We start from the raw sequence: 22,375 nt of genomic DNA, 5'->3' as shown, positions 1-22,375 counted from the left end.
GTTGCAGTGAACCAAGTTTGCACCACTGCGCTCCAGCCTGGGCGACAGAGCAAGACTCGGTCTCAAAAATAAAGTTAAATGTTAGTCCCAAGGGGCAGCTGATCCACCAGTAACAACCAGGGCAGAACTGTGCCCAGCACCTGATCAGCTGAATTCAGGAGACTCTCCACCTGAAGCTTCAGAACGGGGAAACAAGGAAAAGGGGCACTAATGTCAAACTTGAGGCCTGCCTTCAAGAAGCTTAGCATTTCACACCTCAGCCAGAGCCAAAGCTTTGGGCTTTCAGCAAATTAGGAAAAGACACTTCTTCCACAAGGTACCTTTTTCCATCTGTCAGTAAAGTGTCATAATATACTGATTTCGTTAGAAGATACTTTACTCGAAGTCGACCAGAGAATGATCACAGAGTTACTATGTCTATGAAGTAAAGGTGCCCCCTTAGATGGGAAGCGGTTGTGTACTGCACAGGCTGTGCAGTACACAACCTGCAGAACTGTACACAACCTGCAGAACCACACATAGCATTCTCTGCTTGGCAATCTGGTCCCATCCTTTCCACAGCCCTCATATCCCCGCTTCCCCTCCCTCTGCCTAGAGCCCTCAAACCTGTTGGAGAACAATCTCGATCTACAGGTTACCATTTTATGTGTAACTCCTTCCTGTCAGCTTTTTACTCCCCTCCCCCTGCAGACAGCAGGGATTGACAATGGGTGAGAGAAGGCTGATGCCCCCATTTAGGGAAGCACAGGAGGCGGTGGGGAGGCCAGATGTAGTGAATTCCAGATGAATGAGTATCCACGGGCCGGGGGATGATCAAGGAGGCGTGAGGGTTAACAGTGCAGGCCTTGAAGAAATGCCACCCACCAGCTAGCTGTGAGCTGCTGGGCATGCTTTTAGCCTCCCAAAACCTCATTTTCCCTTTTGTGAAATGCTTATCATTGTAGGCCTGCTGGGAGGATTTCAGAAATGATATGAGTGAATGCTTAGTGCACGGTAAGGGCTCAGCACCTGTGAGCTACTGTTATTGCTATTATCAGCATCATCAGCCCAGGGACATCTGCCCTTCCGCCTGTCAGCTTCCAGGCAGCTCCTGCTTTAAACAAAATTGGGACACTCCAGATTTCTAAAAGAAAACCACATGGCAGGGAGGAGGGCAAGCGCTGGAGGGAGAAAGGATTACTCACTTTACCAAAGTACCCACTACTGGATAAACAGAAACACCCAGACTGCTTTTAAATGGGGTTGGTTTTGTTCAGGGGACATTGCTGACACGGACTGGAATGTGTCCTCTCCTGCCCCTGCCGCTGTGTGTTGCTGGCCAGCCTCCCCCACATCTGGACCCCAGAAGCCCCAAGAATGACCGGCTACATCCAAGGAGACACAAACCCGGCTTCGGGGAGTGAGAGAAACACAGGTGCAAACCTCAGCCCTGCTGCTCCTGAGCTTCTCAGCCTTGGGCTCCACGCTGGGCCTTGCCCCCATCTCCAACAGGTCACCAGAGCACCTGCCTCGCGGGGCAGGGTGTGGGGTGGGGGGCACGTGGGATGGTGCATGCCCAGCACCTGCTGCTGATGGTGGTGGTATTATTATCAGCTGGGAGACTTTAGCCCAAGGCAGGAGGTGTGAGATGACACCATGGCACCTGTTTCCCATTCTCCGCATCCCCTTCCAGCCTTGTCCACACACACAGAATTCTGACATGGTCGTCACCTCCACCTGGCCAGAATATGGTAGCCTACCTTTTCGACAGAATAACCAAATGTATTTTTTTCATAGTATTACATGTTTCATTTAGAACAAGGGTGTCCAATGTTTTGGCTTCCCTGGACCACAATGGAAGAACTGCCTTGGACCACACATAAAACACACTCATGACAGCTGAAGGGCTTCATAAAAAAAGGTCTGTGCATAATCTCATGTTTTAAGAAAGTTTACAAATTTGTATTGGGCCGCATTCAAAGCTGTCCTGGGCCACATGTGGCCAGCAGGCCACAGGTTGGACAAGCTTGATTAAGAATGAAGTCAACTGCACGTATAAAAGGATACCTGGACAGGGTGTAGTGGCTCACATCTGTAATCCCAGCACTTTGGGAGGCCAAGGCAGGTGGATCACCTGAGGTCAGGAGTTCAAGACCAGCCTGGCTAACATGGTGAAACCCTGTGTCTACTAAAAATACAAAAATTAGCTGGGCATCGTGGTGCATGCCTGTAATCCCAGCCACTCGAGAGGCTGAGGCACCAGAATCGCTTGAACCTGGGAGGTGGAGGTTGCAGTGGGCCAAGATTACGCCACTGCACTCCAGCCTGGGTGACAGAGCAAGACACTGTTTCAAATAAATAAATAAATAAGTAAGTAAATAAATAAATAAATGGATACCTGACTTGAAGTGGCTGAAACAATAAAGATGTTATAATGATCTCGTGTAACAAGTCACCAAGTCATCAACAAAAATATCACTAAGGTTTGTTTTTTGTTTCAACTTCTCCGGTAAGCCATCACCTTGCGCCAGCTTTGTGTCCTTAAGCCTCATCATCTCAGCTCTATAGCCTGAGCTGAAGAAGGTGAGGGCCCTGGTTCTTTATTTCTTCCCCCTTTTTATATAAGGAAGCAAGCCCCTTCCCAGTATCCTCCCAGCAGACAGCAGATGTCCGCTGAGATCTCCAGGGCGAGAATGGGTCACCAGCACTCCCCTTAACCAGTGGTGACTAGGGGAAATGGGATGTTTCTGTGTGGCTTAAACCTGTCACAGTTATGCCCCAAGGCTGAAGGAGGGAATCAGAACAAAGTTAAGTCAGCAAGGAGGGGGAGTGGCTGCCATTTTACTCGACAAGAGCCCTTCACTGACCAGAGGAAGCAGCCGGGGCCCAGAAAGGTTAAGTCCCTTGTCCACTACATGTGACTTTGCACCAGGGCCAGGGTGCAAACCCAGCCCCAAGGCCCAGTAAGCTCTCCCCACTTCATCATATGGCTTCTCCACAACAGCAGACCCTAAGCCCAAGCCCCCCACAGGGGAGGAGCCGCATCCCAGGACTCTCTGAGCTTGACAGAGCCATGATGTGGACAAAGTCAGCCAGGAGAGGGCCCCTTGTGCCCAGATGCGCCTCACCCACCTCCAGGCCCACGGCTGAGGGAGCCCAAGCACCTCCTGTCCCTGGCAAAGGCCTGGCGGGGGTCAGCAGGAACCCAGAGCCTGACAAACGGCATCTCTGTAGCCGCCTGGACCCCAGCCAAGCTGTCTCATTCCCCAGGGCTGACCTCATGTTTCTGAAGAGCCTCAGGAGCCTGAGGTCTGTGAGCTGCCTCACAGGGTTCAGTTCTGCTGCCAGCAAAGGAAATGGCCCGGGCTGGGGGCCACGTGAAGAGGTGGGAGCACAGAACTCAGTCACCCTCCCCACGGCCCACCCCTGCCCTGCCAGAGCCCTCAGCCTGTGCCAGGCAGGCCCCACTCCAGAAGAAACCAAGCAGCACCCTCTAACTTCTGAGGTGTAGCCCATGCCCACCTGTCTTCTCACCTCTGCCGGATACCTGAAGAAACATTCACAGACTGGCTGTTTCCATCTGTTTCATTCCAGACTCCTGGAAAGTGAGCAAAAGGCAGTGAGACTTCATCAGAGGTGCTAAGAACATCTCTGAAATCAGTGCCAGCACCTCAAAGAGCTAGAGAGCTCACAGCCAGGCTGAGGCCTGTTGCTGGGTGACGAAAGTCACTGTTTATTTAACCCAGAGCTGGGCCAGGTGCCCACACTGGCCTTTCTATGGTCACTGAGAGCAAAGGCTCCCAGGGTACCGAGGCCCAGCGTGTGCTCCAGGACAAAAGCCTTCATGCACTTGGCCTCCACTTCCCGACTTCCCTTCTGGGTCAAACGTCTACTCACCTCGTATAGCAGTGAAGGGGAGTGGCCTGGGGAAACAGCACGTGGCGGACCCCAAGACACACTCACTTCTCCACCTCCTTCTGGGGCATCTCCATCCCAGCTCCACTTCCCACACACCCAGGCTGCAGGTCCCAGCCAAGGTGTTTGTTCCTATTCTTATCCCTTAGAAGTTTTTATTCTCCCCGTACAACCACAAGGGCCAAAAACCATGTGGGGAGGCAAGAGGGCTTCCGCTTCTGTGCCATCGCCTCTCTGGCCTCACCAAGGGGGATCAGACACAGCAGCTGGCAATTTTAAACTTTTCCTGCCAAAGTTATTCTCAGAACTGTGGCTCCCCATCTTCAGCGCTTGAAAAGTCTGCATATCTTGAAAGGATGCAGGCTGCAGGGCTGTGTGAACTGAGTGGAATTTTCCATTCATAGAATAATCATCTTCATACCACTCTGGGGGGCTGGCGTTCTCGTGGTAAAAGCTCCGAGTTCAGGGTCAGCAAACCTGCCAGGCTTCTGCAGGAGCCCTGCGGCATGGAGGTTCTTTTATTTATTTTTGGCGGAGAGGGGGAGGAAATAAAGGAATGACTTTCTACCTTGTATGCCAACACAAACTTGGAAAAGGAGCTGGGTTGGCAAGTGCTGAATATTACTGCCTGGTTTCATGACTTACATCAACCATCGGGGGCTAGAAGGAAGAGGCCGAAAGATGGATCTTTAACCCCTAACCCAGAGAAGCGGCCAGAACAGGCCTCACTTCACTGCTTCAAGTCCTTTCCCGTGCCTGCCAGCCAGAGCCCTGGATTGCTCTTTGAGGACAGGGGCCCCAGCCAAGGCCATATCGCCCCACCTCACTTCACTTCTTTCCAGCTTCCCGTGTTCTGCCTTAGAGTTCTGCCGACGCATACACAGACTTATTGTCTGAGATACCTTGCAGGTCCAGGGTGTAGTGAGAAGGCCACCCGGCTGGGAGTAACAAGACCAGAGTCTTAGTTCTGTCACATAGTCACTGTGGCCTTAAAGAAGTCCTACTTGGCTGGGTGCAGTGGCTCACGCCTGTAATCCCAGCATTTTGGGAGGCCGAGGTAGGCAAATCACCTGAGGTCAGGAGTTTGAGACCAGCCAATATGGTGAAACCCCATCTCTATTAAAAATACAAAAATTAGGTGGGCATGGTGGCACATGCCTCTAATCCCAGCTACTCAGGAGGCTGAGGCAGGAGAATCGCTTGAACCCAGGAGGCAGAGATTGCAGTGAGCCGAGATCGTGCCATCGCACTCCAGTCTGGGCGACAGAGTGAGACTCTGTCTAAAAAAAAAAAAATCCTACTCTTCTCTAGTCTCATTTTCTTCATCTGTAAGGATTGGACAGAATTGGGTGCAGTGGCTCACATTTGTAATCCCAGCACTTTGTGAGGCCAAGACAGGAGGATCACTTGGGCCAGGAGTTCAAGACCAGCCTGGGCAACACAGCAAGACTCCCGTCTATTAAAAAAGAAAAAAAAAGGCAAGAAAAGATCGAACAGAATGATCCCAAATATCCCTTCTCATGCTGACATTCTGATTCCCTCATTCATTCATTCTAGTATTAACCAATGCCAGCACTAGGTTCTGGGCATCCCCTGCTGAGCCATTCTAAACCTGCTGGGCACAGCCAAGACCTGTGAGTGTGGCCTCAGGCCTAGTGAGGGCTCATTGTTTCCACAGCCACTGCATGGTCCAGAGTCGGGAAGCAAAGCCCTACCTGCCCCATGAAGCCCACCCTGCCAGGGCCCACCTGCCAGGAGAGGCATTTTCCTGATCCCAGTTCTAGGTTTCGTCCTAGAAGAGCCCTCAGTATCTAAAGCCTTTCCTACTTTCAATTTTTAAAAGAGTTAGAAAGCGTAAGACCACCTGCCATCTTCCTAATCAAAACTCATCTTCTGGCTCTTATTCTCCGTGGCTTTTACACAACATGTTTTATTCATTTCCAAGTATTTAATTATAATGTTGAGGCCAGGTGTGGTGGCTCATGTCTGTAATCCCAGCACTCTGGGAGGCCAAGGCAGGAAGATCGCTTGAGGCCAGGTGTTCAAGACCAGCCTAGGCAACATAGTGAGACCGTCTCAAGGAAAAAAAAAAAAAAAGAAAAAGCAAGAAGAAAAAAGAAAGAGACAGAAAGAAAGAGGCCAGACGTGGTGGCTCACGCCTGCAATCCCAGCACTTTGGGAGGCCGAGGCGGGCGGATCACGAGGTCTGGAGTTCAAGACAAGCCTGACCAACATAGTGAAACCCCGTCTCTACTAAAAATACAAAAAATTAGCCCGGCGTGGTGGCGGGCATCTGTAATCCCAGCTGCTTGGAAGGCTGAAGCAGGAGAATTGCTTGAACCCGGCATGCGGAAAGAAAAAAAAGAAAGAAAGAAAAGTAAGGAGGGAAAGAGGGAAGGAAGGAAGGAAGGAAGGAAGGAAGGAAGGAAGGAAGGAGACAAAATATAACATTGAATACACGTTGTTTTTCAGACTGCACATACAACCCACATTTTGACTCAGGCCTCTGGGGCGAGGGGGTACACACACACACACACACACATCCCAGTCACTGTCCTAGGCTCTCCAGCCATGAGATTTTCCAGCCCAGCCCCAACCCCGACCTAAGTCACCGGGTATCGGCCACTCATTGGCTGAGGTCCCTGAGCACCTGTTGGGAGGAAGGCTGCTGCGTGCAGCGGGCAAGTCCTGCGTCCCTCCGCTCTTACCACGGCAGGAACCACAGCCTCCCAGAACCTCAGGGTTTGTGTGGATTTCGCCCAGGGGAAAGCGCTCCAACGCGCGGTGCAAACGGAAGCCACTGGCTGGTTGAGCGGCTGTGATGGGAGAGCTGCATCCTGCCATCGCGTCCAGCTTTTCATGCCGATGTTGGTGAGAAGGGGGTGGATAGCGGGGATTCTCAGGATGCGGGCCTGGGGCTATTAAAGGCTGGGAGGTGGGGGCGTAAACCTGTGGCCACCCTGACCCCTGTCCTCGGTGGGCCTCACCACCAGGCCGAGGAGACCCAGGCCTGGTCACCTGCTCCAAGCCCAGGCCCGGCGCTCGAACGAAGGCGGGCCCCAGCGGCCGACCCTCCCCGGCCCTTCTCTCCCCTACTTTCTCCTCACCTCCCGGCTGCGCGGAGAACACGCCCCCTCCCCGGCCCCCACCAATCAGCGTCCGGAGCGGCGCCCGAGGCGCCGGGGGGCTCTGGTCTGCAGCCAATGAGCGCCACGGCCCGAGGCGGCGCCTCGCCCGCCCCCTCCCGGAATGAAAGCTGCCCGACAGCTGGCGAGGCTGGCGCAGCGCGCGGGGCGCGGGAGCCGCGCGGGCCGGAGCGGAGCGCGCGCACAGCCAGCCCGCCTCCGCTCCGCCTCCGTCCGGGGCGCGGGCGAGGTGGCCGGGGCGGGGAAGCGCAGGGGGCAGGGCCGCGGCGGCGAGGCCGGGGGGCGGGGAGGAGCGGGCCCGATAAAAGGCGGCGCGGCGGCCCCACCCCGCGGCAGGCAGGCGGGCAGGCTCGGCGTGTCCCTTCCTTCCGGCCCGTGCGGGCGGCGGGGAGGCGGCGCGCGGCCCGTAGCCCGCCCATGGAGGCTTTCCCCTGGGCGCCCCGCTCGCCCCGCCGCGGCCGCGCCCCCCCGCCCATGGCGCTCGTGCCCAGCGCCCGCTATGTGAGCGCCCCAGGCCCGGCGCACCCGCAGCCCTTCAGCTCCTGGAACGACTACCTGGGGCTCGCCACGCTCATCACCAAAGCGGTGGACGGCGAGCCGCGCTTCGGCTGCGCCCGCAGTGGGAACGGCGGCGGCGGCTCCCCGCCCTCCTCCTCCTCGTCGTCCTGCTGCTCCCCCCACGCGGGGGCCGGGCCTGGGGCGCTGGGGCCGGCGCCGGGGCCGCCCGACTACGACGAGGACGACGACGATGACAGCGACGAGCTGGGGTCCCGGGGCCGCTACCTGGGGAGCGCGCTGGAGCTGCGCGCGCTGGAGCTGTGTGCGGGCCCCGCCGAGGCTGGGCTGCTGGAGGAGCGCTTCGCCGAGCTGAGCCCGTTCGCGGGTCGTGCCGCCGCCGTGCTGCTGGGCTGCGCGCCCGCCGCCGCCACCACCAGCGAGGCGACGCCGCGCGAGGAGCGGGCCCCGGCGTGGGCGGCCGAGCCCCGGCTGCAGGCGGCCTCCGGGGCGGCGGCCGCCCGGCTGCTGAAGCCCGAGCTGCAGGTGTGCGTGTTCTGCCGGAACAACAAGGAGGCGATGGCGCTCTACACCACCCATATCCTCAAGGGCCCCGACGGGCGAGTGCTGTGCCCTGTGCTGCGCCGCTACACATGTCCCCTGTGCGGCGCCAGCGGCGACAACGCGCACACCATCAAGTACTGCCCGCTCTCCAAAGTGCCGCCGCCGCCCGCCCGCCCGCCGCCCCGCAGCGCCAGGGACGGCCCGCCTGGCAAGAAGCTGCGCTGAAGACCCGGGCTCACCCAGGGTCGCCGCCGCCCCTCGCACCGCTAGGTCTGCGCACTATCTCGCCCCCGCCGTGGGGAGGCGTGTGGCTCAGCGGTCGGCTCGACATGGGACGTCGTCCTGGTGGTTTTTGAAAAGCAGCCGACCGTGTGGAGTACTTCCGTGCTGAACGATTGGAACTAGACGTTGAAATCCCCATTTGTCTTCAGTTTCTAGTTTGCACATCCAGAACGGCGAAGGCTGGGTGTGTATTCCACTAACTGAAATATGGCAACTTAGAGGCGCTGTTTATTTACTGTATACGTCTACCTATTTTAGATGCGCATCAGTATGAAATTGTCTCAATCTTGGATGTTTCATTTTATGAATGGAGGCACTTTACTAGGTCTAGAATATTTTTTTAAAAGCCTCTGAACTGAGCTTAAAACTGGCGATTTTATGAAATGTCGGCAAATGACTATTTTATTGTTTGAAGCGAGTTAATATTCTCAGTTGTCCTTAAAAGTCAGTTACTCTAATTCTAGGTGAAGCAAGCCGCTGGTAGCATCACCCTTATGAGAAGTGAAGGTTTTGTAAACTTTCCAGTATTAATTTGGGCGGGTATTCCCTCCTTGTGGCTTGTTTCTGTCCTAGCTGGAGGTGTAAAATGCACAATGTGTAGCAGGTAGAATACAGCTCCTTATCGTTTTATGTACCAGGTATTTTATTACTGAACTAGCAACTAGCCTTTTCCACCTTTAAAAGTTGTGCCAAGTCATAATCATATTGTGTATAACTTGGAAATGGTGCTGTTTAAAAAAATTGTGTATTTATACAGTAACAGTATGAATTCATTAATCTCACCTGTAACTTTACTACTTGGCCTTTTCTCTACACACTCACCCACTTCCAGTTCTTTAAAAACGTTTACGATTTTAAGATCAAAGGGAGGAAGGGAAGACAGCAGTACTAATTCACCCTAGATTGCTCAATTTCAGGGTTCCTAGTGGAGGAAAGCCCATTCCAGCTGTTGCCTCTCAAATAGAAGATGGATCTCTAGCTCTGAGCTGTTCGTGTATTAACTCGTATTCAAGAAGGTTCCACCGTGGGCTGCGTCTGACTTTAATACAGGCAGCGCTCAAACTAGAATAAGCACTAATGAAAGGAATTGTTGGGGGTCCTTCATGTTACCACTCCTACTGGAAGACCCATGTCCGTTTCCGGAACCCCACCAGTTTACCCATAAGCAAGACTAAACCTGATCCTTGGGCAAAAGTTCCTAACCCCTACTTCCCCCCCCCCCACCCTCACTTTTAAATCAGCCATACTGAATGCCACACTATGGAATGCAGCTACCTGCCAATCAAGGCAATAGAAGGCAAAAAATAGAAGTGAATTAAGATGAACTCCTCTGAAATACACAAATGCATTACTATCTGAAGATCCCAGCAAGAGATTTAGTCTACGTGTATAAGGCTCCCAGTAGGATTTAGCTAGGCTACTAGAAGTTAGACTGCTTTCATGTTAAACAGCTAACTTCCTCCACAGCAAATTGACTCAATCAGGAACCTTCATTTGAAGGTGTGTTAGAGGGTGGGGTAAATACCTGATAGCTTTTTTGGTCAAAGAAAAGGTGCATATCAAGAACTTGGGGGCGGGGGGAAAGCACAGTTTCTTAGCCAGGAAAGACAATCCAAAGCTGCTAGTCTTAACCCCAGACCAGAGAACTGCAGATCTGATTGGGCCTAAATTAAGTAGCTTAATGAAACCATGTAATTACTTGTTCTCCTTTCTTTTGCTAGAAAATATACCAGTTTAAATGAGCTTCACCTTCTGGGTGAAGTTTCTAAGGTCAACATGAATCCTCTTACCTCTCCCACTGCTCGTGTTCTGCCTTTTCAAAAGGACCACTATGAACAGATAAGCGCATTCTCTAGGCCAAAAGGGCTAGCCAGGTGGCAAGATCAACTTAGCTACCTTGTATTTTCACTCAAATTACAGACGGTTTCCAAAGGTCTTGAACATGAGGCTTTGGCATAGCCTCAATATATGGGAGTCACTGTGATGAGATGTGCCTAATGTTAATTTGATATTCTGACACTGCTACTATTTTACCAGAACTAAGAATATATTGAGCTGGAGCTTCCTGAGGGCAGGAGAGTATTGGAAAAGGTATCCAGAAGATCCTCTCGTCAACTACTCAGGCAGCCACTATTCATCTATTTTTAAAGTACCCCATTTTCAGGCCAGGCGTGGTGGCTCATGCCTGTAATCCCAGCACTTTCGGAGGCGAGGCGGGTGGATCACAAGGTCAGACCAGCCTGGCCAACATGGCGAAGCCCCGTCTCTACTAAAAATACAAAAATTAGCCGGGTGGTGTGGTGGGCGCCTGTAATCCTAGCTACTCAGGAGGCTGAGGCAGGAGAATTGCTTGAACCCAGGAGGTGGAGGTTGCAGTGAGCCCAGATCGCGCCACTGCACTCCAGCCTGGGCAACAGAGCAACTCTTGTCTCCAAAAAAGAAAAAAAGTACCCCATGTTGAGCCCCCGTGCCAAATTTGCCTAGGTTTTCCAGCTGACAATACTGGGAGTTAAAACGCAGAGTATTACTATAGTTAATTTTCTAGGGTTCTCTTATGAAAAGTATATGTAAACACATTAATTTAAAAATCCTTGGAACTCAATGTGAAACTTTAAACATTTTGCAAAATTACATTTAGAGAAACCCAATTTTTCAAAGTTTAAGAAATATACAAAATATGACAAAATTATCTTCATAAGAACATGCTGCATACTTGGCTAAGTAGCAAAACAATACAGGGAATAGTCAAAAGGGCTTCTCCAACTGTAGAGGTACAGATTGTCTTAACCTGTTCTTTTCTGTACAGACTTAAAATTTCTAATGGCTTTTTTCTTTGTATTTTAATTTTCCTACAAAGTCCTTTTTGGAAGTTGCAGAATTATTAGCTTTGATGAGAACAACTTTTGTCATAGATTTGATTTATTAAACCAAAATTATACATATTAAAATTATATCACAAATATATATGCTTCCAGACAAAGAAAAGTTTGTTAGTCCTGATTTTCTAATCATAGCCACTCAAGGAACAGTCTTTTCATAGTACCCCATATATTTCAATTAGACTTATAAAATTATAAATCAATCTATGGTCAGTGTCTTTGGTTAAAAAAAAAAAACCACAGGCAGTTCTTTACATAAAAACGTCCCACACATTATAGACGCCAACCACCTCCTGGTAGCCACTATGGACAACTAATGAGATGCAGGGTCTTTTTTGGACCGATGATGTCTCTACTACCAGATCTATCTGTATTAACAGCAATGTTACTCTCAATGAAACTGCAGAAGCCACCAGGAACACGGAAGACCACCTAGCAGATCGGTGAGTAGGCTGCTTGTTCAGCTTTCCTTTAATACCTGTTGGTAAATACTAATGGGAGTAGACACGAGTTGTATGGCCTGGACAGTGGAAACCAAGAGCAGGATCGCAAAGTAACAGCATCACACTCTTCTGCCCTCCTCTTGCACTTGGGTTCTGACTCCCAGAACAAAGAACTTGGGAGAACAGTTCGGGAAACAGCAGAAAGGATGGGTTTGCTGACTAGCCTTGAAACCTAACTCTAACGTAGGCAGCAGTAACTCATCTGAACAAATCTGATTAAATAAATTGTTGGGGCTTACCTGTGATGTCACATGTACAGATCTACTCTCCAGGAAGCAAACTCTTAGCAGGTTACTGCCCCACTTATAATCACTGATCTGAAATTCTCTTGTTATGAAAGAAAAGTCCTTCTCCCCACGAAAGACCTTTAAAGACTTCTACGTATTTGAAATACCAGATACTAAGAAAGGTGTTTAAAATGATTTCTATCATTGGTAACATCAAACAAAAAAGGCTGCATCTGGTTAAGTTAAAAAGCATCAATACTCCCTCTTCTGGCCCTACAGCTGTACCAATAGGAATTCTCACCACTACTCAATAACAGAAATAATAAGTGCCTACAGCCATGATGAATTTGTAACATTTTCTCAAATTAACTATGATTTTTCTAATTTCAGGTGAAAACCCAAGGTGGTACTTCAAACACGCACATGCACACACAAACTCAGAGGACAGCGTTACAAGGAAACTAAGAAATTCCTGCATTAACAAAGGAAGACATGTTAGGGGGACATCCTAGCCACATATGCTTTCTTTGTTATATTTAGGTTCATTTTCATTGATAGTAAACACAGACATTTAATGGCACTGATAAAAATTCAAGTAAAAAAACTCAACTGAATATGCAAACTTACCATTATAAACAAAATACTATAACCACAAATCAACACTAAAACAAATTCTGTAAGTATTTTATTTATCACTGAAGAAAAAACACAGCAGCAAGTTCTGTGTTGGCTTCAATGAGACCAAATAGTTAATCTTTAACATAGCTACTGCACTCCAAAATTGAAGTCAACACAGTCATTACTACAAATTACTTGTTGAAAGACTCTATCTTCAAGAGAAAGAAAATTAGGAAAGAGAATTTAAACGATTCCTCCAAACCATACATTTATAAATATTGTCATATTTAAAATGCTTGAAAGGCATGAATTCTCCATTAATGGAAAAGCAGTTTGCTATTGGCAACAGAAAAAAACTCAGCGATAGTTTACCAAATGCTTTAAAATTTAAAAGCTATACTGTTTGGATTCACACTTGTCATTACAACAACTGCAAATTGCTTTGTACTCACCTTCTCTCAAGTAAAATCTAAAAACCCCACTGTATCCAATGTTTGTAATGTTTACTTCAAGTGAATCTAAAAAATTTCTAAATTTAGTTTATGGTAAATACCTCAAAATACCTAAAATAGGTACATATCAACCACTTAAAGGTGTGAAAATTGTTTCAGATTCACTGCTTTAAAGGGTCTTCAAATATATTTTCTTTAACAGAACCTTACTTCATTCCAAATTAACATCAGATATTTCAAAATCAAAAAAAAATATATCAGTTCTATACCAAGATAAAGGTGTTACCCAATACCTGAAGGTTCACATTTTAAATTTATTTTTTAGTTTTTCTTTTTTGTCAACAAATGATTGATGAAATAATGCAACACCCTTAAATTCCAGAAAATGGCATGGTTTTTCCAACCTCCTGTGGATATGGTGCATGATCAATCTATTATATAGGATTAATACAAGTTCATGCTTTTTGTGTTATGGTGAAACAACATTAAAGAATCCCATTTAGATTGGTTGAAGCACAAGTATAATAATCCTTGAATGTGATCAAACCTATTTAAGACACCAGTTTAAATCCATTATCTTGAGACTTAACGTCGTACTGTGGTCCATCCGTCTTCATCAGTCTCATTCTTAGTACGACGAAGAGACTCCCTATCTTTCTCAGCTCTCCATGAGGCCTTTTCTTTTTCACCTTCTCTTTCTCGGTCTCGGTCTCTTTCTCGGTCTCTTGAAAGAGCTGGGGGAGGAACTCGACGAGGAGGGTCCCGCTCTTCTGCCCGGTCGTCTTTCCTGTCATCAGCACGTCTCCAAGAACTTACTAAAAAGTTTAATTAAAACAAAAAAATTAAGTTAGTACTATATTCTGTTGGCTCAAATTAAGCAGAAGAAATGCCTCAAATTACTCAAAATTCCTGTATTAAAGATTAACAATACAGAAATCATAATTAAAGCTCACACAATTTCTAACAATCTTTAACATACAGATGTACAGATAAAACTCAAAATTTGAAAACAGGCAGAAACCACTAGCCTGGGAAGGACTAGTTAGTATAAACCCGTAAGACAAGGTGGCAAAAATCTGGCTGAATGAAAATTTTATAACTGACAGTATTTTTGGCTCTTGAAGAATTTTAACAGCAAATTAACCACACAAAGTACAGGAGTTTTTGAAGTTATGGCTATGACAGAAAAATTCTCTCACAACAGGATGTCAAGACATGGAAAATAAATTTTTAAAAACCAAGAGAAAAATGAGGATTTTAAAAATGAAAAATACATATATTTTAAAAAAGAATAAACTTCTGTTACAATTTCAGAGAAAATGTTTCTACTTTGTGCTTAATCTGCCAGGAAGTTGCTTTTAAATAACACTTTTTTTCATTTTTATTAAGTAAACTTTATATATATTGCCTGCTATCCAATTTAGTCTACTACTGTACTTTGAATTTAGAGATAAGTGCACTTCACAACATGACCATTGAGTAACTGTATGAAAATCATGAATTCTAAATAGAATAAATATCAACTCTCTTATTGTTGGCCCTCATACAAATTTATGATATAATTACATAACCCAAATCCCCCCCCAGAAACGACAGTTCTCCAATACTTCAGTTGTAAACTCTATACCTTCTTCACGTTCTGATCTGAGCGGAGGTCCTCTTCGGTCCCTGTCGTCTCTCAGATCTCGTCTTTCTCTTAGATCACGCCGGTCATCCCTCTCACGGCGACGGTCATCCCTATCCCTATCGTCCCGGCGACTTGAGTCTCTCCAGCTTGAAGATTCCTCTGCTGGTCCTCTTCTCCAGCCACCTTCATCCCTGTAGCCATTTACAATGACAAGTCAGGTTCTTACTGTTAGACCAAATGGATAATTATAAGTACATCCAGGCCAAGCTGGGGCTTAGAGTTTACAAATGTAACAGGGACAGTTTAAACTCATAACCTGACCTTACCTGATGCCTGGGGCGTGCAGAACAAATGAGAACACCCAGATCTGTGCCGTCCCACTCGGTAGCCACTACCCATATGTGGTTACTTACATTTAAAGTAAAATGGAGATATTTCCTTAGCAGCACCAACCATATATTCTAAGTGCTTGGCCACCAAATGTGACTGCTGACTACCAGACTGGCCAGCACAGACATATTTTCTTCCTTGAAGAAAATTGCATCGAATGCTGCTGGTCTACATTTATCAGTGCAAGGACACTTTGGCAGAGGGAGCAAGCTAGAACTTCTACTACTAATAAAATCAAAGGGCTTTTGATAATTTAAGGGCAAGAAAACTGACTGCCCTAAACTACACAGGGGGAAAAAGCAATGGACTGACAAAGATGGCTGGGCTGGTTCCACTGCCCAACAGTCATACAGCCTATAGACAGCCATGAAGTTTGGGCCTCCATTTTCTTACTTTAAGAGGGAATGTTCGATTAGATAACCTCTTAAAAAAAAAAAAAAAAAAATTTTTTTTTTTTTTTTTTTTTTTTGAGATGGAGTTTCGCTCTTGTTGCCCAGGCTGGAGTGCAATGGTGTAATCTCGGCTCACCACAACCTCTGCCTCCCGGGTTCAAGCAATTCTCCTGCCTCAGCCTCCTGAGTAGCTGGGATTACAGGCATGCACCATCACACCTGGCTAATTTTGTATTTTTTAGTAGAGATGGGGTTTCTCCATGTTGGTCAGGCTGGTCTCAAACTCCTGACCTCAGGTGATCTGCCCACCTCGGCCTCCCAAAGTGCTGGGATTACAGGCATGAGCCACCGTGCCCGGCCTCTACAAATAATTTAATTAGAACATCACACCTAGGTCTTCTGAAGCGATCCTCTCGATCCACATCTCTCTCTCTGTCCCTTTCTCTCTCAGGGTCCTTGTCATTCTCCTCTCGATCTTGATTATCTCTGTCCCTTTCTTTTTCTCTGTCCCATTCACGTTCTTCTGATGGCCTTGATTCTCGAGGTGGACCCCAGCTCTCCTCTCTGGCTTTTTCTTTCTCTCTCCATCCACCTATTTTTTTGAAAAAGCAAAACATTTTAAAAATATTTTTAAAACAAGAAACAGATTGGCAATCATGAATAGACACTGGCATTAATTCATCATCATTCTAAATGCTAATTTAAGACACTGATTAAAAAAATACTAAAGCAGTGTACATCACTGCACAGACATCATTAACAGTATCTTAAACTTATATAAGAAATTTAAAACGGGCCAGGCATGGTGGCCCACACCTGTAATCCCAACACTTTGGGAGACCAAGCCAGGTGGATTACTTAAGGTCAGGAATTTGAGACCAGCCTGGCCAACATGGTAATAACCCTGTTGCTACTAAAAATACAATTAGCCAGGTGTGGTGTTGCGCCTGTAGTCCTAGCTACTTGACTTGGGAGGCGAAGGCATGAGAACTGCTTGAACCTGGGAGGCAGAGGTTGCAGTGAGCCAAGATAGTGCCACTGCACCTCCAGCCTGGATGACAGAATGAGACTGTCTCAAAAAACAAACAGGGAAAAAAAAACAAACAAACAAACCTTAAATGATCTGGGTTGAGTGTTCCATAGAACAAAAGTATCATTGAAAATTTTAGGGCCGGGCACGGTGGCTCACGCTTGTAATCCCACCACTTTGGGAGGCCGAGGCGGGCGGATCACGAGGTCAGGAGATCGAGGCCATCCTGGCTAACACGGTGAAACCCCGTCTCTACTAAAAATACAAAAAAATTAGCCGGGCGTGGTGGCGGGCGCCTGTAGTCCCAGCTACTCGGAGAGGCTGAGGCAGGAGAATGGCGTGAACCCGGGAGGCGGAGCTTGCAGTGAGCCGAGATTGCGCCACTGCACTCCAGCCTGGGCGACAGAGCCAGACTCTGTCTAAAAAAAAAAAAAAAAAAAAAAAAAAAAGAAAAGAAAATTTTAGAATTTTCCCTATTGCACGCAGATTTCAGCATAGTATCTGTTCTGATGTTAAACAGATCACTCATTTAAGCAGAAAACTTCAAGAGTTTTCTCTGAGTCCCAATTTTGAGGTATTTATACCTTGCAACGTTTTCAAGGCCTTCATATCCAAAAAAGAATCTTTCCTTTTATATTCCTGTCCTCCACCATTTACCACCCATTATCTAGTCATTAATCATGAATAAATCCTTTAACCCTGCACAGTGGCTCACACTTATGCATGGAATATATGAATCTAGGAATATTTTATATAGAGTACACATAGAGACGTAAATTTGCTGGTGACCTCACTGTTTAAAATGGCTTCCAAGAGTAGTGCTAAAATGCTGTCTAGAGGCCAGGCGTGGTGGCTCATGCCTATAATCTCAGGAATTTGGGAGGCCGAGGAGGGTGGATCCCCGGAGCCCAGGAGTTCAAGACCAGCCTGGGCAACATGGCAAAACCACATCTCTACAAAAAAATACAAAAATTAGCTGGGCTTGGTGGTGTGCACCTATAGTCCGCTACTCAGGAGGCTGATGTGATAGGATCTCTTGAGCCCAGGAGGCAGAGGTTGCGGTGATCTGAGATCACGCCACTGCACTCCAGCCTGGGAGACAGAGTGAGACCCCGCCTCAAAAAAAGAAAAAACAAATGCTGTTTAGTGGACCCAAGCACAAGGTGGCTATGATATGCCTTAAGGAGAAAATACATGTATTAGATAAGCTTTGTTCATGAATGAGTTATAATGCTGTTGACCATGAATTCAATGGTAATGAATCAACAACATATCAGAAATAGGGAGTCTTTAAACACAAACACATAAAAGACATTTTATGTATTGACTGGTTCACAAAAATATCATGATTAGAAGCTTACAAAAACCTAACCTTGTATTTCCCCTAGGAACAGGAGTTCAGTATTCATGGCAACTGTATAAAATATAATTAGCAAATTATTAAGAATCTGCTATACTGTTACCACATTTAACATGAGGAAAAGAAAAATTAAATGCCTTACACAAGGTAACAGCTGAATAGTAGAATGAAGTGAGACTAGAAGAGACGAAGTAGGCAACAGAAACAACTGGGGAAAGCAAGGAAGCGGCTCACTTAGATCTGCACTTAGAACAACTGCTCTGGTTATTTCCCCAACACCCAAAATTAAAACTGGGAGTAAGAGAGGCAGCAAAAACCAGTTAGGGGGTGAGGAAAATGCTGCTGACCCAGGACCAAGTACAAGCAATGGGAATGGAGAAGAGGGTGGATTTCAGGAACATCAAAAAGGCAGAACTGAACTAAATAAAGATTTAACATAAAGGATGAAACAGAGACAAAACAACTCCCAGATTCCTAGCTCAGACAGTTAGATGGACAGTGATGCCCCTGAGGAGAATCAGAGGGATGGATGGGCATGAACAAGTGCACGTGTATGTGATGGTAATGAGTCCAGTTTTGGATAGGCTGTGTTAGACATTCAGTAAGACTACCAAGTGGAGATGTGCTATATGCAGTAAGCAGCTGTCACCTGTGTGCAGTACGCAGAAATTATCTAGAGAAAACTGGCCGGGGCAGTGGCTCACGCTTGTCATCCCAGCACTTTGGGAGGCAGAGGTGGGTGGATCACTTGAGGTCAGGAGTTCGAGAGGAGCCTGGCCAACATGGTGAAACCCCATCTCTATTAAAAATACAAAAAAATGGCCAGGCGTGGTGGTTCATGCCTGTAATCCCAGCACTTTGGGGGCCGAGGTAGGCGGATCGCAAGGTCAGGAGATCAAGACCATCCTGGCTAACATGGTGAAACCCCATCTCTACTAAAAATACAAAAAATTAGCCAGGCATGGTGGTGGGCACCTGTTGTCCCAGCTACTCGGGAGGCTGAGGCAGGAGAAGGGCATGAACCTGAGCGGCAGAACTTGCACTGAGGAGAGATCGTGCCACTGCACTCCAGCCAGATGACAGAGCGAGACTCCATCTCAAAAAAAAAAAAAAAAAAAAATTTAGGCATGCATGGTGGCGTGTGCCTGTAGTCCCAGCTACTTGGGAAGCTGAGGCAGGAGAATTGCTTGAACCTGGGAGGCAGAGGTTGCAGTGAGCCGAGATCGTACCACTACACTCCAGCCTGGGAGAAAGAGCAAGACTCCACCTCAAAAAAAAAAAAAGAAAAAGAAAAAAATGGTAATAGACACATGTCACAAACATGTATACGACTGCTCACGAATAATAAAGTGTGAAACAAGCAGGCCCAGGACTAAGAAAGAAAATGAGTCTGGGTGCAGTGCCTCACACCTGTTATCCCAGCACTTCACTTTGGGAGGGAGAGGCAGAAGGATAACTTGAGCCCAGGAGTTTGAGACCAGCCTGGGCAACATAGCAAAACCCCGTCTCTCCAAAAAAATAAATTATTAGCAGGGTGTGGTGGCATGTGCCTGTAGTCCTAGCTACTCAGAAGGCTGAGGTGGGAGGCTCCCTAGAGTCCGGGAGGTCAAGGTTGCAGTGAGCCATGATTGCACCACTGCACTCCAGCCTGTGCAACAGAGCAAGACCCTGTCTCAAAAAAAGTAAGTAAAATGAGTTCCTCCTTGCATAATCTCTCAGTTGGCAAAAATATAAAGTACATTTTGGTTTCAATTATTTTTAAAAGGAGGCTGGTTCCCAGTAAAACCTGAAAAACACACCAATACTGAAGGCATGAGTACAGGAAGAGCCTTCAAAGAAGCAGTCATCGAAGCAGAAGGAAAATAAAGAGCACATCACTAAAGAAGAGAGGGGTTGCGTTTTTATGTTTTGGATGGTAGTATTCTGAAGGCAAACTTTTGACAGGTAAGTCACTGCAAATGATACTGAAGGAAAGATAAAAGACCAGTTTGTCTGGAAAAATAACAATACAGCCCTGATATTTTCCCATCAGAATTTCACTTTTACAGGTGAACACTTAAGCATATTCTAGGAAATAGAATTTTACCTGGCTTGACTAATGGTCTCCAAGGACCAGGTCTTGAGTCATCACCCCGTCTGGGAAACCGATCATCATCAGCACGTCTTGAAAGGCGATCATCATCCATGTTTCTCCAAGGGCCCCTGTCATCCTCTGCACCACGCCTGGGAATTCTGTCATCATCGGCATTCCTCCAAGGTCCTCGATCATCATCCAACCCTCGCCTGGGACCCCGGTCATCATCCATGCCTCTCCTGGGACCCCGGTCATCATCCATGCCTCTCCTGGGACCCCGGTCATCATCCATGCCTCTCCTGGGACCCCGGTCATCATCCATGCCTCGCCTGGGACCCCGGTCATCATCCAACCCTCGCCTGGGACCCCGGTCATCATCAGCATTACGCCAGGATGATCGCTCATCGTCAGCGCCTCCTCGCCTCAGCCCCCGGTCATCATCCATCCCACGTCTTGGTCCTCTGTCCTCATCAGCTGTTCGCCAGCTTCCTCTGTCCTCATCCAGTCCTCGTCTAGGTGGTCTGTCATCATCCGCATGACGCCAGCTTCCCCTGTCTTCGTCAGCAATTCGTCTGGGAGGTCTGTCATCATCTGTGTTACGCCAGGAAGGCCGGTCATCGTCTGCCCCACGGCGAGAGAACCGATCTTCCTCAGGACCACGTCTAGGGCCTCTGTCATCATCCATGCCACGCCGGGGAACCCGATCATCGTCTGGTCTAAGAGAAGACTCTCTATCTTCATCATCCCCTAGACGCCGGGGCCGCTCTTCATCTCTTCTATGAGACCTGTCCTCATCTCGCCCTTCTCCACGTCTCCACTCCCTACACAGCAACAAGAACAATTAAAAATATATAAAATAAAAAAGCATATGATCCTTTGGGGATTTTTTTTTCCACGTGCTTTTTTAAAACTTCAGTATGGGCCGGAGGAGTGGCTCACGCCTTTAATCCCAGCACTTTGGGAGGCAGAGGCAGGCAGATCACCTGGGTCAGGAGTTCAAGACCAGCCTGGCCTGGCAAAACCCCATCTCTACTTAACTGTAAGACATGCGGCTGGGCACAGTCGCTCACACCTGTAATCCCAGCACTTTGGAAGGCCACGGCGGGAGGATTGCTTGAGCCCAGGAGTGTGAGACTAGCCTGGGCAACATGTCAAAACCCCATCACTATAAAGAATATAAAAATTGACCAGGCGTGGTGGCCCACACCTGTAATCCCAGCACTTTGGGAGGCCGAGGCAGGCAGATTACTTGAGGTCAGGAGTTCAAGACCAGCCTGGCCAACACAGTGAAACCTCGGGTCTACTAAAAATGCAAAAATTAGCCAGGCGTGGTGGTGCATGTCTATAATCCTACTTGGAAGGATTACAAGTGCCTCCCAGCTACTTGGGAGGCACGAGAATTGCTTGAACCCAGGAGGCAGAGGCTGCAGTGAGCCAAGATCGTGCCACTGTGCTCCAGCCTGGGTGACAGAGCTAGATTCTGTCTCAAAAACAAAGAAACAAACAAACAACATTAACCAGGCATGGTGGAGCGCACCTGTGGTCCCAGCTACTCAGGAGGCTGAGGCAGGCGGATCACCTAAGCCCAGGGAGGTTGAGGCTGTAGTGAGCCAAGATCGTGCCACTGCACTCCAGAGTGAGACGCCATCTCAAAACAACAACAACAACAACAACAAAACAACAACACAGGCCAAGTGCAGTGGCTCATGCCTGTAATCCCAGCAATTTGAGAGGCTGAGACAGTCAGATCACTTGAGGTCGAGAGGTCAAAGCCAGCTTGGGCAACATGGCAAAACCCCATCTCTACTAAAAAATACAAAAAGTAGCCAGGTATGGTGGCACACACCTGTAATCCCAGCTATTCGAGAGGCTGAGGCACTTGAACCCAGGAGGCAGAGGTTGCAGGGAGCCGAGATTGCGCCACTGCACTCCAGCCTGGGCAGCAGACCCAATAAAACAAAATACAAACCCACACACAATCAGACATGCACACAATTCTTCATGGCTCTCCTTTCCCTGCCTCTACAAAATGAACCAAATTTAAAAACCACTGATAAGATATTAACAGGAACTGCAGCACCATTATTTTCAACTCTACTTACTTCTCTGGCGGGCCTCTTCTCCACTCAGAATCTGCTTCAGGTCCTTTTCTCCAGGTGCCTTCTGAATCTCTATCTCCCCAACGAGAGTCCTCCATTGACAAAGTGAAAAAGAAGCATTACATTGGTAACCATTTACTATTACGACTACCGGTATTACCATTCAAATGTTTTTTGTACTTATAATAATATGAAGCCCTTAAATAAGCAAGTTTTAAAATTTCATTTATTTTTTAATCTGAGATCAGACTGACACTACAGGGAAACTGGTAGTCTCATATATTGTGGGTGGCCTTACAAACCGATATAACACCACTGGAAAAGCAACCTGGGAACACACACC

The 22,375-nt window shown here is 47.7% G+C and overlaps 2 protein-coding genes across 2 annotated transcripts in view; one reads left to right on the top strand and one right to left on the bottom strand.

Moving 5' to 3' along the window:
* Positions 1-7,375: 7,375 nt before the first annotated feature.
* NANOS1 (nanos C2HC-type zinc finger 1) lies at positions 7,376-11,345 on the top strand. Its single transcript, XM_030806432.1, has one exon. The coding sequence runs from the start codon at positions 7,458-7,460 to the stop codon at positions 8,322-8,324; it is 867 nt and encodes a 288-aa protein (XP_030662292.1). The 5' UTR covers positions 7,376-7,457; the 3' UTR covers positions 8,325-11,345.
* Positions 11,346-12,662: 1,317 nt separating this feature from the next.
* Positions 12,663-22,375, bottom strand: part of EIF3A (eukaryotic translation initiation factor 3 subunit A) — a 48,918-nt gene continuing 39,205 nt past the window's right edge. The window contains exons 18-22 of the mRNA XM_030806428.1: positions 22,036-22,124; positions 19,946-20,754; positions 15,860-16,061; positions 14,688-14,878; positions 12,663-13,875 (exon numbers count right to left, since the gene is read on the bottom strand). Coding sequence (XP_030662288.1) covers positions 13,646-13,875; positions 14,688-14,878; positions 15,860-16,061; positions 19,946-20,754; positions 22,036-22,124 — 1,521 coding nt within the window. The 3' untranslated portion in view covers positions 12,663-13,645. The remainder of the gene's footprint in view (positions 13,876-14,687; positions 14,879-15,859; positions 16,062-19,945; positions 20,755-22,035; positions 22,125-22,375) is intronic.

The sequence above is a fragment of the Nomascus leucogenys genome, chromosome 3 (genome assembly GCF_006542625.1).
Source record: "Nomascus leucogenys isolate Asia chromosome 3, Asia_NLE_v1, whole genome shotgun sequence".
NCBI lineage: Eukaryota > Metazoa > Chordata > Mammalia > Primates > Hylobatidae > Nomascus > Nomascus leucogenys.
Note: the sequence above shows the minus strand (reverse complement) of the source record. Positions and strands in the feature narration are given on the sequence as shown.